The sequence below is a fragment of the Notolepis coatsorum genome (genome assembly GCF_963971535.1).
Source record: "Notolepis coatsorum genome assembly, chromosome: 2".
Lineage (NCBI taxonomy): Eukaryota > Metazoa > Chordata > Actinopteri > Aulopiformes > Paralepididae > Notolepis > Notolepis coatsorum.
Window position 1 is genome coordinate 212,763,507 of NC_140166.1, and position 19,760 is coordinate 212,783,266.

At 42.1% G+C, this 19,760-nt stretch overlaps 1 protein-coding gene across 1 annotated transcript; it reads left to right on the forward strand.

The window, feature by feature from the left end:
* Positions 1–5: 5 nt before the first annotated feature.
* LOC311223737 (tumor necrosis factor ligand superfamily member 10-like) lies at positions 6–16,545 on the forward strand (the record flags this gene model as incomplete). Its single annotated transcript, XM_084308509.1, has 4 exons — positions 6–48; positions 390–506; positions 10,488–10,732; positions 14,583–16,545. 4 exons carry the CDS (start codon positions 6–8, stop codon positions 14,790–14,792), a joined length of 615 nt encoding a protein of 204 aa, XP_084164635.1. The 3' UTR covers positions 14,793–16,545.
* Positions 16,546–19,760: the final 3,215 nt, after the last annotated feature.

Genomic DNA, 19,760 nt, shown 5'->3' on the forward strand with positions numbered 1-19,760 from the left:
AGACCATGACTGAGAGATTCCAGAAGGAGATTTCAACGGCGATGCGAAGTAAGAAGTAGACAATGCTTGCATTGGTTGCCATTATAGATGACTCTCTCACCTAAAAATGCTTAGACAGACGGGGATGTGTTCCTGAAACTGTGTTCCCCTAGTAATGTCTCTCTCTCTTTCTCCCTTTCTGTCTTTATCTCTCCCTGTCTGCCTCTTTCTCTCGTTGTCTGTCTCTCGCCGCTCTCTCTCTCTCCTTCTCTCCCTCTCCCTCTCCTCTCCCTCTCCTCTCTCTCTCTCTCTCTCTCTCTCTCTCTCTCTCTCTCTCTCTCTCTCTCTCTCTCTCTCTCTCTCTCTCTCTCTCTCTCTCTCTCTCTCTCTCTCTCTCTCTCTCTCTCTAGATAAATTGACTGGAGTGTTGCCCATCCTGACCCCTGGGTTGCGAGGGGCCCCTCTCCCTAAGGTGGCTGCCCATGTGACTGGCATGGTCTCCTCCAGAGAGGCCTCAGCAGCGGAGGGTGAGGATCAGATCATATCTTGATTGTTTATGAACTATAGTGGGAGGTAGCTGCTCTACTGCTATACGCTGCACTGTCTTCAAAACATCTGATCTCTCTACTAACTTTAAACCACGTGATCTCTACTCCATCAAGCTAGACATCTGATATTGATTGATTGATTGATTGATTGATTGATTGATTGATTGATTGATTGATTGATTGATTGATTGATTGAAAATGTTATTAACAGATTGCAGAATGGGTACAATACAGTACAGCTCAATACTGGGGGAAATTGTACATTGGAGGGGGTTGGGTTGGGTTTGGACATTTACAGGGGCCAGTTACGATTTGCAGTCTCCCGTAGGTGCTCTTTGAGAGTGGTTTTGAAGGTGGGTAGTGATTCACATTCCTTTACAGCTTTGGGTAGGGCGTTCCACATTGTTGTGGCATAATTGCGAAACGTGTTTAGTCCCCTGTTTGAGCCGAATCTGAGTTTAACATGATTTGTGGAGCTCCCTCTGGTGTTGTGGTCGTGGTATTCACTGACCTTTGGGAAGTATTTTGACATGTACATGGGTACCTTAGTGGTGTAGTGTATCTTGTAGACCAGGCCCATTGCAGTTGCTGTACTCTGTCGTCTACTCTAAGCCATCCTAGGTTGTCAAAGTGGGCAGGGGTGAGGTGGGTTCATGGACTAAGGTCAAGCAGTAGTCTGACCAGTTTGTTTTGAGATGTTTTTACTAGTTTTTAGTGCCTTTGAGGTGCTTTGGTACCATGAGGTGCAAGCATAGTCGTAGTACCCCTGAATGAGTGCTCCTGCCAGAGTCTTCAGGGTATTCTTGTTTACCAGAGAGGAGATCCGGTACAAGAATCTAGTTCTTTGGTTGACTTTTTTTTTATTACATTTGATGCCATTTTGTCACAGGAAAGATTTGCCTCGCGGCTGGGTGGCGCAGCGGACATTGCGCTCGTCACCAACGCAAGAGACACCGGGTTCGACTCCGGCTGTCGGCGTTGCCTCCGGCTTGGGCCAGCCGTCATACTAACTAAATTGGCAGAGTTAGCGGGTGGAAGTCGATGGGTGGTAATCTGGACGTTGTGGACAGCGACTCCTACAGGTCGGTTGGGGACGCCTGCACAGCAGAGACAGGAAATGGCGGGGGTAGTGTGAGCCTCCCACACGTTACACCCTCGCCAATGAGAGTCCGCGCTGGCAGGTGAAAAGATGTGACAGGCTGCCTCCTCGTGTATCTGAGGGGACACGTGATGCAAGGCTTCTATCCTCCCTACAACCGGCCAGTGGGGGTGTATGCGAGCAACGTTCAAGACAGGGGAGGGGAGAATTGGCACAACGGAATTGGGATGGGAGAAAAATAGAAAAAATAGGAGAAAAAGTGGATACAAAAAAAAAAGGAAAGATTTGCCTCTATGATGGAACCCAGGTATGTAATTTCATCTTTCCTTGTGACAATATTGTCACCCACTGTAACTGAGAAGCCGTCGGTCTTGCTGAGTTTGTTATTTGAACCGAAGAGATATATATATATCTGTATATCCCTACCTACTCTTACTAGTTATAGCGCTGGCCAGTATGACGTTCTTTTTCCTTTATCACTGTACACAATACTATAACACTGTACATACATCTGATTATCATTATTACTCAGTAGTACTCATGTATATATACTCCAGTTTAATCACTTGTACATAGTATATTGCTACTACACTTTACTACTACATTTGCACTCTGGTTAGATGCCAACTTATTTTCGTTGTACTGTATTGTGCTATATGATGACAATACATTTGAACTGAATCTAATCTAAGATCATAAACGGTGCCAAAAATCGATACTTTTCTTCTTATTTTATTTTTTTATTTTCATAAATACCATGCAAGCACAGAATCACCAAATATAAACGTGGTGATTGGCTTCTCTTGTCGTATATGAGAGTTGTTGCCTCTGAAAAGCAGCGTCTCAGATCTCAGACGGCTGCATCACACTGTTTATAGTTCAAGCACATGTCTATCCTCATGATTTCAGTGCTCATTTCAGTGCCACACATGATCCAGGCAGTATAAATCATAATCATGCTTAATTTTGATTTGAAATCACGATTATGAAACACGATTACTCATTGATTTGAGATCATTTGACGATGACTGAATTTGTTATACAGAGAAGCGCGCCGTGGGGGGGGGGTGTGTGAAGGAAGGGTGCGCTGCATTTACAACACAAGACAAAATTAGAGCAACACGACATGCGGCACAATAATCATTTTATCTCGATTATCTTGTTTTCATGAAGCCAAAATCTGAATTGAGATTTAATCTTGATTAATCGTCCCCAACCCTAAATATACTGGTCTGAGTCTCTCTAGTCTAATAATAACCATATACTGTCCTCTCGGTCTCTAGTCTAATAATAACCATATACTGTCCTCTCTGTCTCTAGTCTAATAATAACCATATACTGTCCTCTCGGTCTCTAGTCTAATAATAACCATATACTGTCCTCTCGGTCTCTAGTCTAATAATAACCATATACTGTCCTCTCGGTCTCTAGTCTAATAATAACCATATACTGTCCTCTCAGTCTCTAGTCTAATAATAACCATATACTGTCCTCTCAGTCTCTAGTCTAATAATAACCATATACTGTCCTCTCATTGTCAGTCTAATAATAACCATATACTGTCCTCTCAGTCTCTAGTTTAATAATAACCATATACTGTCCTCTCAGTCTCTAGTCTAATAATAACCATATACTGTCCTCTCAGTCTCTAGTCTAATAATAACCATATACTGTCCTCTCAGTCTCTAGTCTAATAATAACCATATACTGTCCTCTCTGTCTCTAGTTTAATAATAACCATATACTGTCCTCTCAGTCTCTAGTCTAATAATAACCATATACTGTCCTCTCTGTCTCTAGTTTAATAATAACCATATACTGTCCTCTCTGTCTCTAGTTTAATAATAACCATATACTGTCCTCTCAGTCTCTAGTCTAATAATAACCATATACTGTCCTCTCAGTCTCTAGTCTAATAATAACCATATACTGTCCTCTCAGTCTCTAGTCTAATAATAACCATATACTGTCCTCTGAGTCTCTAGTCTAATAATAACCATATACTGTCCTCTCGGTCTCTAGTTTAATAATAATAATAACCATATACTGTCCTCTGAGTCTCTGGTATAATAATAACCATCTATAGGGAGGTGTAGTCTGACGTCACTTTAGTTTTCCACACAGTCTACCCGTATAGGGATTTATCATTGGGGAAAATGTATTATCGGCTATTGTAATAATTCTGCCTCATGAACATTGGCAAGCTTTCTATGTTTGCACTAATGTTATTGTTTAAGCATTTTTGGTTGAAATAAAGTTAGTTATTATAAGGTTGTTTAATTTGTCGTTAAAAAATAACCACACTTACTTGCCTGTCGCTCGGTGCTGTCTGTCACCTGTCAGCAGCGACCAGAGTGAAGTGTAGTTCCTCGGTGAACGAAAAACATAAACGTTGTTATTTTGCTACCTTTACGATTAATTGCTAATTGTTCATGTTGAGCTATAGATTGTGGACGAATACACACAGAAAGGTACACCGTGCCAATGTTCATGCTTTATTTGTTTTAAACGAGACGATTTGGAAATGTGTCCATTGGAAATACATTGCGATTTCAAGAGGGGTGGACCACGCGGGAAACAGCAATGACGTCACCACTACACCTCCCTGGAGCGTCTCAGCCTCAGACTCGTCATGTCTTCATTCCTGTCTGTCTGCTGGGAACTAGACAACAAAACAGATGTTGTGCTTGTAGTTTATTATTCCTCTCACTCTGTGTCTCTGTCTCTGTCTCTCTCTCTCTCTCACTCACTCACTCACTCACTCACTCACTCACTCACTCACTCACTCACTCACTCACTCACTCACTCACTCACTCACTCACTCACTCACTCACTCACTCACTCACTCACTCACTCACTCACTCACTCACTCACTCACTCACTCACTCACTCACTCACTCACTCACTCACTCACTCACTCACTCACTCACTCACTCACTCACTCACTCACTCACTCACTCACTCACTCACTCACTCACTCACTCACTCACTCACTCACTCACTCACTCACTCACTCACTCACTCACTCACTCACTCACTCACTCACTCACTCACTCACTCACTCACTCACTCACTCACTCACTCACTCACTCACTCACTCACTCACTCACTCACTCACTCACTCACTCACTCACTCACTCACTCACTCACTCACTCACTCACTCACTCACTCACTCACTCACTCACTCACTCACTCACTCACTCACTCACTCACTCACTCACTCACTCACTCACTCACTCACTCACTCACTCACACACACACACACACACACACACACACACACACACACACACACACACACACACACACACACACACACACACACACACACACACACACACACACACACACACACACACACACACACACACACACACACACACACACACACAGAGCGAGAGAGACACACACACACGCAAACAAATAATTAAATGCTTTACTTATGCACACACAGTCACACACACACATTTTAATGTACGAGAGCACACACATTTTCTACACACAAATTCAAGGACTTTTACTTTTAGTAGAATAGTGCGTATTTGTGCATTTGGGTTGGTTTTCCCAGCCGTGGCGCGCCAAGAGCCCAAGAGACCCCGCCTTCTTTCTCTTCACTTGAACTCTTGCACTGAAGAACCATATAACTCAACTTTCAAGTTGTTTGGACAGCTCATGTATTTGCTGTTTTAAAATCCATCCAAATCACTTTGAGTGCGAAGGTGATATATCTGGTGATATATCACCAGAAAGTATACTAAGCCTCTACTGTCTTTAATGATGAATGAACACAATACTCTAACCTACCATCTTTAGATAATAAAGTAGGCCTACTCAACCTCTACTGTCTTTAATGATGAATGAACACAATACTCTAACCTACCATCTTTAGATAATAAAGTAGGCCTACTCAACCTCTACTGTCTTTAATGATGAATGAACACAATACTCTAACCTACCATCTTTAGATAATAAAGTACTCAACCTCTACTGTCTTTAACACTTTGGATGCCACGCCATGTTTTCCTTTTTACCCCCTTGATGCCCAAACCCACTCCAATGTTAACTTAATATCGCCTAATCTATGTTTTAAATTATGGCTATGTGTCTAATCTGCCCGTCGCTTATCAAAGACAAATTTTCCAGTCAACATTGTCAAGGCAGATTGTTTTTTTATCGCTTCATTTCCGTTTGATATCATTTTGAAAATCACTTGTTTTCTCGGAAAAAACAACCCTATGATGATAATCGTCTTTTACTGGAATATTCCAGAACGTTGTCATTTGTCTGCCTATTTATGAATCGTTTTCAAATAAACGCTAGATGATCGATAGTATATGTGTGCACACGCACGCTCATGCCGCACGCTGATAATCGCTGCTCTTATTTCCTGATGGCTTTTACAGTGAAACATATCACATATAGTGGAAACGCTTATATCTCTGTGAAAACGAGTCTGATTATCCTAAGACTGATAACATAGATTCCTTATCTGACATCAGATGGTATCCAAATGGTATATTCCAATTCCTGATCACCATTCGAAAAAATCGATAATTGTATTGATCCAGCGTGTGTACAGTATAACACATATTCGCCGTGGCACCAAGGTTCCAGAATGAACTCTGGTAGACCCCGGTTACATCAGTGAGAAGTAAAATGTGGAGTCAGAAATCCATTCTCCCATTCACTTTCATTGAGTCCACTCCAAAAGGGTGATTTACCATCTGGGAGACGATAGGGGGCGCTTTTTTCACATCTGAGCGCCGGCGGTGCCTGGATCTCCAACGGTAGGCTCGCTTGATGCAATATGATTTCAGATCGCTAATTAAAAAAAAAAAAAAAAAAAAAAAAACGACGGGCGTAAACCCGAGATATCTTGGGCGTGGCATCCAAAGTGTTAATGATGAATGAACACAACACTCTAACCTACCATCTTTAGATAATAAAGTACTCAACCTCTACTGTCTTTAATGATGAATGAACACAACATTCTAACGGTAACCTACCATCTTCAGATAATAAAGTACTCAACCTCTACTGTCTTTAATGATGAATGAACACAACACTGTAACTTACCACCTTTAGATAATAAAGTACTCAACCTCTACTGTCTTTAACTATGAATGAACACAACAGTCTAACTTACCATCTTTAGATAATAAGCTTTGAAAACATTGTTCCTCTGAAAATGTCAAACGGACTCATATGGTTCTTCGTCTGAGGTGCTCAAGTGTTTATGAGGAGGATGATGTCAGCGAGCATAAAATATTTCAGAGAAAAATAACAATTTCTCACTCTTTTTTTTGGCACCTTGTGTCATTCTCTGAATCTTTTTTTACTATTCCTACTAATTTGAAGAGGTCCTTGTGCACCTTAGCGAGAGAGTAATCGAGTGCCCATTGCCGCCAATTCAAGTGAAATACTCATCGAAATTCTCATGTTGCTTTTGTTTTTTCTGAGACTGAACAGGAAAACAAGATGTTCACACGCTAAGGTTAGAGAAGTCCTTCACTCGGATTCTGTAGTTACAATTGAATCCATGTGGCTGTAAATACACTGGATCTTTTCAGTTTTCTGTCTTTTCTGCGTCTGACTCTTTTAAGCAGCGGTGAGGCAATGTGCCCCTGAGAAGTGTTTTATTTTATTATTCAAGTACTCGATTAGATTAGATTCAAAGGTATCGTCATCATACAGCACAAGTACAGTACAACGGAAATAAGTTTGGCATCCAACCAGAGTGCAGTAAAGTGCAATAGTAACATACAATGTAGGCTAGTAGTGGTCCATATCCACTTCCATTCATTGTGCTAAGCTAGGCTAGCTTGCACAGATAGCTTCCAGTTCCTACTGAACTGGAAACTGGTATCTATCTTCTTGTCTGACTCTGGAGAAGATGATAAGCATATTCCCCAAGATTAGATTCAATTGTATTGTCATCATACAGCACAAGTACAGTACAACAAAAAGAGGTTTGGCATCAAACCAGAGTGCAAATGTAACAGTAAAGTGCAACAGCACTTGTGCGGGCCGGGGCTCCACTCCACTGGTCAAATTACTTACTCGTGAGTAGTACGTCCGTTGATAAAGAAAAGCAATGTCCACAGCCGCTCCGTGTATAGTAAAGATATTCAAATGGTTTATTTGCATAGTCTTTCTTTACAGAAGTGGTCCTGAATCTACTTTCCTAAATATTCTTGTCACTCATGCACATACTACTACAAGGTAAGAAAACTGTATCTTCCCAGTCTCCAAAATCACCGCCGACTCCACACAGGAAAGTTCCTTCGTAGTGTACCAGCCGTGAATCTACTTGCTGGCTTCTGGCTTCAGTTCATTGTTGAGTCCATCCTTTCGGTCCTGTCCAGTCTGGTCGAAGATGCAACTGACCCAGAGAGCGAATCGTGGCTATATATAGAGACCCAAATGTTCCAGAAGATTCGGTTATGACATCATACAGTGCCACGAATGTTCCAGAATATTCTATCATGATGTCATACGGTGGTTCTAGAATGTTCTATGTTCTAGAAAGTCTATTATGACATCACCACACCGCTCTAGAAGGTTCTAGGTTCCACAATGGACGGTTCAATGACTTTATCTAAATCCAATCAATATTAAACATTCATGTAATAATAATAACCAAAACACTCATATGGCCTTTACAGCACTAATATACAATGTACATGTGATTTAGCCAGCAAAAATATAGAGGGATTGTATGCAGGTATATTCAGACAAATATGGGTATATATATATATATATATATATATGCAGTAATATAAAGATATAAGTGTAAATATGCAGTATTCGAGTACTCGTTCCTAATGCGTTAGTGTACTCTTGAAACGCCCGTCTAGAACCCTCCCCCGATACGATACGCATCACAGTGTTTGTTCACACACGCAAACAACGTAAACAATCCAGTTTTCTGTTCGTCACACATTGCATTGTGCGATAATGTAAATTGTGATATCCAGCCAAAACCTCAATTTTCAAAAAAAACAAACCACACTGAAATATTTAAGATCTGATTTTGAGGGAAATATGATTTGACATGTTGTTGTCGTTATCATTCATTAACGATATCACGTTATCGTGACTATGGACTGTGACTGTGAAGGCTGTTTGTGGGTCTCTGGAGGCTCTGAGGCATGCGTGTCTAATCTGGACGGCAGAAAGAGCAGCGTGGCTTTCGGTCTTCATTTCATTTGTACCGTAAACATTAAAGCGCTGTGTTGACTGACAGCTCTGTGGCTTTTGTATCTGGAGGACGGCATCCAGCCAACGCTGGCCACGCTGTCGAGTTCTAAACTCAAAAAAGACAACGCTGCATCCCAGATGCCTTGTCTTGCAGCACGCTGGAGGCGGAGGTCATCTTAATGTCTGTGAAAACTATTTGAATGTTACAATATGATATTTGAATTTTTTTTTTGTATCCACTTTTTCTCCCACTTTCTATTTTTCTCCCATCCCAATTTCGTATCATCCAATTCAACCCTCCCCTGTCTCGAACGCTGTTTCTTGCCTCCCACAAGCCGGCTGCAATGTGGACTAAGTCATACATAGCACGAGTCCCCTCCGATACTCGAGGTAACAGCCGTCGCATCTTTTCACCTGCGCAGCGCGATCTTTCAGCGTCAGGGGTCTGCGCTTTGGAGGGACGCCGCCCCCGTCGTTTCTTGATTCTACTGCACAGGCGCACCAACCGACCTGTAGGAGTCGCTGTCCACAACGCCCGATCCCCACCCATCAGTTTCCCTCCCCCTAATACTGCCAATGTGTATTAGTGCGGACGACCAGCTAAACTGAAAGCAATGTGGAGCACTGGGCTCGAACAGGCGAACCCAGCGTCTCCAGTATTCGTGGTGAGCGCCTTGCCCACTGCACCACGTAGCCGCCATGATATTTGAATTTTTACATATAATTTAATTGGTGGATTCAAATAAAGCACCTTGTGTGTCCGTTCATGCATGCATGTGTGTGTGTGTATACGTATGTACATGATTTGATTAGATTAGATTAGATAAAAATGTATTGTCATCAATCATCATACAGCACAAGTACAGTACAACGAAAATAAGTTGACATCCAACCAGAGTGCAAATGTAGCAGTAAAGTGCAACAGCAATATACAACGTATAGGTGGTTAAACTGGAGTATATATAAATGAGTTCTACTGAGTAATAGTGCTAATCAGATGTATGTACAGTGTTATAGTATTATTATGTAAGTATTATTATGTACAGTGATACAGGTATAAAGACACTATGGTAGTAAGTCATACTGGCCAGCGGTATAACTAGTAAGAGTAGCTGAGGGATATATCATACAGCGTTATATGGGTAGCCTATAGTTTGAGGTAGGTAGTTATGATTACAGTGTAAGGCAGTTGTGGACAGTGAAGGCAGTAGGCAGGTGTAACTTGAGTATAGGTAACAGAGCCTAGAGCAGGGGTTCTCAAACTTTTTTATACAGGATTTCTTTTGGCGACCCCACACTTTTAAATTACATCGCGTAACTTCAACGTGGAATTAAGGAATATCAAAATAAAAGCACACGTTGATGAACTTGATCATGCATATTTATTAGAACATTTAATTACAGTACTATGTTATCAATACACATTTATAAAACGAGGCATATTTAGCCAAAATATGTTGCCAGAACATGAAAAAAGAAAGAAAGATATATATATATATATAGATTTTTTCACTGTCACCTACCCACGACCCCACTTTGGGTCGCGACCCGTAGTTTGAGAACTGCTGGCCTAGAGCATAGGCCGTGGGGTTCAGAGTTCAGAGTTCATACGGTATGGGGTGTATGAGTGTGTGTCTGACCTTGTGTCCCGTGCCCGCAGGCTCCCGGAGCAGCAGGGGGTACCTGGGGGAGCGCATCGGAGCGTGGGAGAGCCAGAGGGGCCTGTCCTTCCTGCAGAACATGGAGCTGAGGGGCGGGGAGCTGCTGGTCCCCAGGGCGGGCCTCTACTACATCTACGCCCAGACCTACTTCAGACTCCCGTCCACGGGGGAGGCAGAGGGCGAGGCGACGGGGGACACGAGGGAGGAGGAAGGAATGCAACTCGTCCAGTACATATACAAGAAGGTACGGCTTCCCGCCCCGGAGAGAGACGGTGTTACCGCTAAAGGAACACGCCAACATTTTTGGGAAATTAGCTTACCGTCTTCTCCAGAGAGAGAGACAAGAAGATAGATACCAGATACCACAATGAATGGAAGCGGACAGCCGGTTAGCCTTCGGGAGAGGTGTTAGTTGGACAATGCCTCTAGGGCTAACCGGCCATGTCCGCTTCCATTCATTGTGCTAAGCTAGGCTAAGGTGCAGCCAGATAGCTTTCTACTGAACGCACAGAGAGGAAACTGGTATCTATCTTCTCGTCTCTGTCTGGAGAAGACGGTAAGCTAATTTCCCCAAACGTTGGCGTATTCCTATTCCATAATTGAAAGGAATACTGGTTGAACGAAACGCTGGTTTGAATTTGTTCCACGTGAAGCGAAGAAGCGAGAATACCGGCGAGCTGCAGGATTCCTTTCAATTCAAGATGAGATCCCTGAGATCCACGAGAAGCTGGAGGGAAAATAAAAGGTGTGCAAACGTTGGGGAATGAGTTGAACTTGGATCGGATCAGAACCTCCTTTTACAAAGTGGAGTGTTCTGCCCTCTGTTCTTTAAAAGTGAGACATTCTAGTGGGCTGGCCAGAGCAATAACCCGATGTGCCCAGTAAACTAGCTGGAATGACGTATTCATAGTAGCCAAAGGGGGAATTCACATACCATGTGTTTCTACGGACAAGGGTCGTCCGGTCCGTGTTTGTGACGTTAGCGATTTTCTCCCGAAGCTTGAAACCCACGGTCTGTGGTCTGTGATCTGTGATGTCACACCCATGCAACACTAAAAGTCACATTCACATAATGAGTGAGTGAATGAGAGAATGAATGAATGAATGAATGAATGAATGAATTAATTAATTAATTAATTAATTAATGAAAACTTTATTTAACAGATTGCAGAATGGGTACAATACAGTACGGCTCAATACACAATTGTTAAGGGGATGCAGACCAGAGAAAGACGTTTGTCTTGTTTACATCAGGGTCCCCCATTTTCAATTCATATCGACATTTATGACATACACAACATACATGACATTTATGGCATAGGGACATACAGGTATTTAGTACTGATACATTTGTGACATAAACGGTATTCAAATATACAGTACTGTTACCCATAGATCCTGACAGAGTATATACATATGATGGGGAGGGGACTGTACATTTGGAGGGGGTGGGTGGGTGGGAGAGAAATATACATACGGCAGGGAGAGAATATATACATGCGGTGGGGAGGAGACTGTCTATTAGGAGGTGGTGGGGGGTTTGGGCATTTACGGTGGCCAGTTTCGAATTGCAGCCTCCCGTAGGTGCTCTTTAAGAGCTTAACCCTTTCACTACCACACTACAAAAGGGTTAACCCTTTCACTGCGACAGAAGGTTAACCCTTTCACTGCCACACGACAAAGGGTTAACCGGCTGTAGTGTACTGAAAGGGTTAACCTTCGGTAGTGTGGTAGTGAAAGGGTTAACCTTGGGTAGTGTGGTAGTGAAAGGGTCCTCTCAGCTCCTGGCTAGAATATAATAATATTATATTATACCCGTATCCCAACGATATCATCCTAGGTACCGATGCGCACAGCTTTTCCATATTCTCTTATTATACAAGGTTTATTTCTGACCATGTGTTGTGATTGGACGAGAGACGTTGTATGAGTGATCATGGCCTTAACACATTGAGTGCCAACGACAAGATTAGTCATCTTAACTCGCCATACGTTGAGTGCCAATGACGAGTTTTCTCGTTCTTTTCTCGTTATTTCTTTTATTAGCAATATCCATTCATTTTTCATCCATCCAGCCTGACGTTATCATTGGGAATGGCTCTGAGCTCTAAAAGGGCAAATACCGCCGCCTATCGTCTCCCGGATGGTATTGCACATCATTGGATTGGATTGGCTGAAAAAGTGCATCGAAAAAATAACTCCGGTCCATGTTTGACTTCTGGGGCATGCATCTGGATACTATTGCATTGACTGAGGGGACTGGAAGAAGCGTCGATGATCTGTTTCGGAGTATAACGTTGGATCAATAAACGCGATCGATATTTGGAATGGCGATCAGGAATTGGATTAATCTTTTTGCAGAACATCTGATAAGTAAGGACTCTATGTTACCAGTTTTGGGTTAATCAGATGTTTTTTTCACAGCGATCACAACGTGTGTGTGTGTGTGTGTGTGTGTGTGTGTGTGTGTGTGTGTGTGTGTGTGTGTGCACGTAACGTTAACACTAAGCACGGCATAGATAATCGTTTTTTCAGGCCGCTTCTCTAGCGTGCATAAAACTCACATTTCACAAAAAACATTCTGTGGGTCCACAAAATCAGCTCCAGACTTTATACCTGATGACATCACAAGTTTGATTCTAACGTCTCTGGCTTCTGGCTTCATGAGAGAGTAGCTCATGTTCACAAATATGAATTGAACTTTCCTAGGCCATGGAAATAACATGTTGGAATTTTTTATTTGGGTGATGTTCCCCTTTAATTTGGGAATCTGTACCTTACATCTTCATTAGGAGCTCATTTACATTGACTCTACAAGCCCGGGGCGTGAATCAACTGTCACTCATAATAACTTCCGTAATGGAACAATGGAAGTTGGAAGGAAGCATATGATGTTTGCAGTGGGGAAAAAACAGAGGACCAAAATAAAAGTACACTCCTGTTTTTGTTTAAAGGAGCGCGCCAACATCATGGGAAATGTGCTTACCGTCTATCCTATCTGGCTATCCGGCTGCAAGCTAGTTTAGTTTAGTTTAGCACAAATGATCAAAGGAGCAGGTGAGGGTCTGTATGCCCTATCAGTTATATAATACATTTCTAGTGTTTATTGTAAACCATATTTATTGTAGAGTGTAACTAGTAACAGTAGGATATGTACAGATGTTGGCACGTTCCTTGAAGAAGTGTTGAAATTCGTCAGGAAGAGATATGGAAAAGCAATGTCCTCGTAGGGCTGGGCGATATGGCCTAAAAATAAAATCTCAGTTATTTTTTTATCCGATTTACGAGTTTTTATTGATTTTTTTCTCTTGAAAACTAGAAACTCCAAGGAAATCATTCAAATAACCTTTGTTTTTATTTCACACAAAAGAAATTATCAAACCAAGATGAATTTCCCTATTGGGATTGAAGTGCAAACCTAACTTTCACCAATCTTCACTTAAAAAAGAAAAAAAATTTATAAAGATTTAAAAAATACAAAAATAATACCAGTTTCTAGGGGTGGATGGCGGGGGGGGGGGTCCCTCTCATGGGGGTCTGGGAGGCTGAACGCAGCCAAATTCAAGGGGCCCATGTTAATGTACTGTTATGTTATTGATGTCATTGTAGGTATTGTATAAGTGTTGTTTGTCTATAAATGTTAATAAAAATGTAAGTAAAACAAATATATATATATATATATATATATATATATATATATATATATATATATATATATATATATATATATATATATATATATATATAATATATATAAAAGGTTACTCTTGATCAAACAAAGATGAATGTCCCTATTGGGATTAATAGTGCAATAACTTCCTTTTTCACCAAACTTCACTTAAAACAAATAAAAGGTGCCTCTTGATCATCAAACAAGAATGAATTTCCCTATTGGAATTAATAAAGTGCAAATCTAACTTTCACCAAACATCACTTTTTATAGGTGACTCTTTAAAAAAAGAAAAAAATCGATACAAAAAATTCTAAATCGTCCTAAATCATTCATTCGAATTAATCGATAAAACCGATTAATCGCCCAGCCCTATGTCCTCGTTGATGATGACCGTGTTGTGATCGTTTGTGTGACCCTCCAGATGAGCTCCTACCCGGTGCCCATCCTGCTGATGAAGTCGTCCCGCAGCGCCTGCTGGCCGCGGGGTCAAGAGCCCGGCCTGTTCTCCCTGCACCAGGCCGGCACCGCCCACCTCCAGCCCGCCGACCGCCTCTTCATCGCCGTCAGCAACGCCAGCGCCATGGAGACGGACGGGCGGGCCAGCTACTTCGGGGTCTTCCTGGTGGGTTAGAGTGGGTTTACCTTCAGGCTGAGGTGTCTGTGGCTGGCGCCTGACTGGAAAACGGGACAGTGAGAGAGAGAGAGGGAGAAAGAGAGAGAGAGAGAGGGGCCCTGAGCTCGGGGCTTGACGTTCGAGACCACCTCTGTGGTCGCTCGGGGAGAGTGGACCGTGTGAAGTGTGGACAGGAAGTTCTCCAGCGCCACGGAGCTGCGAAGATGTGGCCGAACTGAGAGGCGACAAGCAGACCCATTGTTCTCCATGGTGGCCGTGAGGAGAAGCGTCTGAAGTGTCACATGTTGACCTCACAAGGGATGTAGATTGTGTCTGCGGCCTACGGCTGACCTTCGGAAAAAGAATTGGCATTCGAAGCTTCGGGGCAGAGATTCGAGAGAATATTTTTTTTTTTTTTATGTTGTGGGACTTTGTTCAACTTTGTCAGTGCTGTAAAAAAAAAATTTTTGATCCACTTTTTCTCCCATTTTCTATATTTTTTCTCCCATCCCAATTTCGTATCATCCAATTCAACCCTCCCCTGTCACGAACGCTGTTTCTTGCCTCCCACAAGCCGGCTGCAATGTGGACTAAGTCATACATAGCACAAGTCCCCTCCGGTACTTGAGGTAACAGCAGTCGCATCTTTTCACCTGCGCAGCTCGATCTCTCAGTGGCGAGGAGTAACGTGTGGGAGGCTCACGCTGCCCCCGACACTTCCTGATTCTACTGCGCAGGCGCACCAACCGACCTGTAGGAGTCGCTGTCCACAACGCCCGATCCCGACCCATCAGTTTCCCACCCCCTAATACGGCCAATGTGTATTAGTACGGACGACTAGCTAAACTGAAAGCAAATGTGGAGCGCTGGGCTCGAACAGGCAAGCCCAGCGTCTCCAGATTTCGTGGCGAGCGCCTTGCCCACTACGCCACGTAGCCGCCCCAGTCAGTGCTGTAAAGTTTAAACCTTTTTAAATCTTAGACAAACAAAACACTTTGCTTTCATGAAATATTGTAAGCCGTCATTTGAGGCTTTATAAAAGCAGCACAATGAACACAAATCTGTCAGTGCCGAGTCCGACCTCATCTTAAATAACAAACAACATTGCTTGTTGTAGTTAACAAAGAGAGGCAGAGTTGATTTTGCAAAAAAAAAGAAAAAAGAATAGAATCTTTTTCTTTTTTTTTTATATATATTAAAATTTTATTTTCCCATTCGAATCCCATGCCCATCGAACGAAGCTTCGAAGTATTTAAGACAGCCCTACTGCGGCCACAGCGGTAAACAACGGTGTACTTACTGCCGGCGGAAAGAATGTATGACTGAGCAAATATTATGGTTGTTATGGTGTTATGGTGTATTCAGACTACCAGGTGCTGGTGGAAGACGTACATATTTAAGGCGATTCGGTGACATCATGTGACCGACTGGTGTTACTGAGTCCTTGGGTGGAAGTGGCTTTGCTGTAGGAAGTCTGATCGGTCGAAGTGAAGTCGCTGTGTAAAAGAAAAAAAAACTTTTCTCCTCTTGTACCAAAGGTAAAATACCACAGAACGGGAACTTCTCGTGATTTTTGTCAGTGTGTGTTCAGATGAATGTGATTTTTGTCAGTGTGGGTTCAGATGAATGTAACTTTTGTCAGTGTGTGTTCAGATAAATGTGACTTTTGTCAGTGTGTGTTCAGATAAATGTGACTTTTGTCAGTGTGTGATCAGATAAATGTGACTTTTGTCAGTGTGTGTTCAGATAAATGTGACTTTTGTCAGTGTGTGTTCAGATAAATGTGACTTTTGTCAGTGTGTGTTCAGATAAATGTGACTTTTGTCAGTGTGTGTTCAGATAAATGTGACTTTTGTCAGTCACTTCAGATGAATGTGAATCTAGCGTTGTGTTGTGTTCCTGTTTTTCAGCTTTTATGATCCAAATTATGGGTGTGTACTTTTGTAGACATCATCCAACCCTGGGCCAATATCGGTGAGGTAGTGTTTTAAAGGAGCATTGCCGTGATTTTCAACCTGGATTTGGCTGCGGCCTGGAGAGCTTCGGTCGAATCAAGCACCCGGAAAACATAGCCTAACTTGTTCATTAATGGCTCAACTGGTGAACTTTAGATTAGAATCGGTCATTATGATGCCAGACAATGTGTTATGATGCCAAATACTCAATACGGTTGAAAATAGACCGAATTATCCTTTAATATCACTGGTCATATTTGGCATCATAACACATTGTCTGGCATCATAATGACTGATTCTAATAAAAATATCAGCAAGTCAACTATGCAGAACTTCTGTTCAGTGAAACCTAAAGGGATGGTTTCCAAGGAAACCTTCAGAGTCAGACAAGAAGATAGATACCAATTTCCTCGCTAGCCTAGCTTAAATTAGCCCAAATTAATGGAAGTGGATACGGACCGCTAACCTCTCTTGGAATTTTCCTAGTAGCTAGGCTAGTGGTCCGTATCCGCATCCATTCATTTGTACTAATCTAGGCTAGCTTGCAGCTGGATAGCTTTCTACACACACACAGACGTGTAGACACGCACAGAGAGGAAATTGGCATCCATCTTCTTGTCTTACGGAAGATTACCTTTAACATATTGAATAAATAACATTATATTATTGTATTATATTTTTTTGTCTCTTTTATAAACAAGAACCAAAAATGTGTTTGATTTCACGGTGCACTGTGCAGCCTTGTTCATACAGAGGTATAATTGACGGTTCTAACAATAACAATAACGTTCTAAAAATACCCAAGTTTACTTCCAGTTGCAATCTTTGCTAATGCAGTAGTTGACAGGAAATACACTTGAGTCCAAACTGTTCCCTAGCAACAGAATCCCAGTGAAAATGCCTTTTACTTGTCTTATAACTACCGTCACCACTCAATAAATGTTCAGACAAACTTAGTTTTTGGTTATTAGCGATACTCCGTATAAATTATGGCTGACAGGGAGGTAGAGCAGTTGTCTGGTAATCCGGCGGTTCCTAGTTCGATTCCCGCTCCTTCCGGGCAGCGTGTCGAAGTGTCGTTGAGCAAGACACTTAACCCCTCATTGCTCCCGATGAGCAGCTCGGCACCTTGCATGGTCGCCTCCGCCGTCGGTGTGTGAATGTGTGAGGTAAAATGTGAGGAACAAATTGTAAAGAGCTTTGGATAAAAGCGCTATATAAATGCAGCCATTTACCATTTATATAGTATGCATCCGTATGCAATAGACGCCTTTTCTTCCAAACTAATTTGCTTATGGATGATAGACATTTCTGCAGAGGTGTCTAGCAGACTGTAGGTGTAGAGACGGCCCTGCGTAGGAGTGTGTGAGTGTGAGTGTGCACGAGTGTGAGTGTGCACGAGCGCCAGCAGAAAGCATGAAGAGAGTTGCTTAGCAACAGGATGTAGAAAATGATGCTGATGGACCCAAAGGAACTCCCGGTTTGACAACTCAGAAGGCTTCTTAATAACACAGACAGTCACTTTAAAGGCCCGATCTGTGATTTCAGTATGGCTCAGTACCTGGTTTTGTTTACATCAGTGATTTACTGGATATAAAGACATTTTATACACTATGAAATGCATCGTTTGAGCCTTTGTCAGGAGGACGTGACGCAACAAGGGGCGGCTAAACATGGTGTCATGACTCGAGGCGTTGAAGGGTTTGTATACAGTGGGTAATATTTGTACACGCTTGAGTAAAAACAGACCTGTGTTTTAAGTTGTGACAGACTGAGGCAACTTCTAAACAGCCTGCTTCTCTATTTACAAGTCAAACCCTTCCAGGAACATAGTATGTGATCACACACGCAGGGTTTAGATGGCTGTATACACTCTGGATTGTAACATTAATACAAGGCCCTGACATTCTAAGCCTGAAATTTACATCGGAACTATGTTCTTCTACACACACTGCTCAGTTTTGACTTGTAAACACAGTGGGCTACGTACCCACCACACAGTGTCTTTAGACCAAGACCTGGCCTCGTTGATATAAAAGAAAAATTCTTTGCCTTTTCCTAGATTAGTATTTCAAAGAACGAAGAAAGAAAAACAGTATAATAGGAGAAGACTATGAGAATCTCTCTGGAACTCTGCGCTGCAGTGCTGCTGGAGCCCCTGGGCTCTGGAACAGCCTCCCCCACATTAGATCTGCCCAGAGCCTATAGAGGCCTTTAAACCGCTCCTTTTCTACTACGTTTGCTGTTACTCTGGACTTTTTGTATCTATTTTATTATTCTTGTCTCTTTTTATATTGCACCTTGCTTTAATTTCTTAGTGTAATATATAGGGATGTCCGATATTATCGGCCGATATCGGCATTAAAATGTGATATCGGAAAATATCTGTATCTGTTTTCATTTTTTTTTTTACATTTCTATAGAAATTATGTCCGATATGATCTGCCTATCGATATTATCGGCCGATATCGGCATTAAAATGTGATATCGGAAATTAAGAGTTGGACAATATCGGTATCGGTAAAAAAGCCAATATCGAGCATCCCTAGTAATATACTTATTTACTGTAATTGTGTGCATTTTATTTGTTACTGTACTGTACGTGTTGTTTTATTGTGTTCTACCTGTAAAGCACTTTGGGGGGCTTTTTGTCATTGTAAACGTGCTATATAAATAAAGCTGACTTGACTTGGAACTAAACTCCATAACAACATTTGTCACATTGCTGATTTTGATCCTTCTTCACTAGAAGTCTCCTAATTCACTGAGCTGGACTCAGTGGTTAAGAGGTGATGCAGCATCTTAAACTAGCTGGACTCAGTGGTTAAGAGGTGATGCAGCATCTTAAACTAGCTGGACTCAGTGTCTAAGAGGTGATGATGCAGCATCTTAAACTAGCTGGACTCAGTGTCTAAGAGGTGATGCAGCATCTTAAACTAGCTGGACTCAGTGGTTAAAAGGTGATGCAGCATCTTAAACTAGCTGGACTCAGTGGTTAAGAGGTGATGCAGCATCTTAAACTAGCTGGACT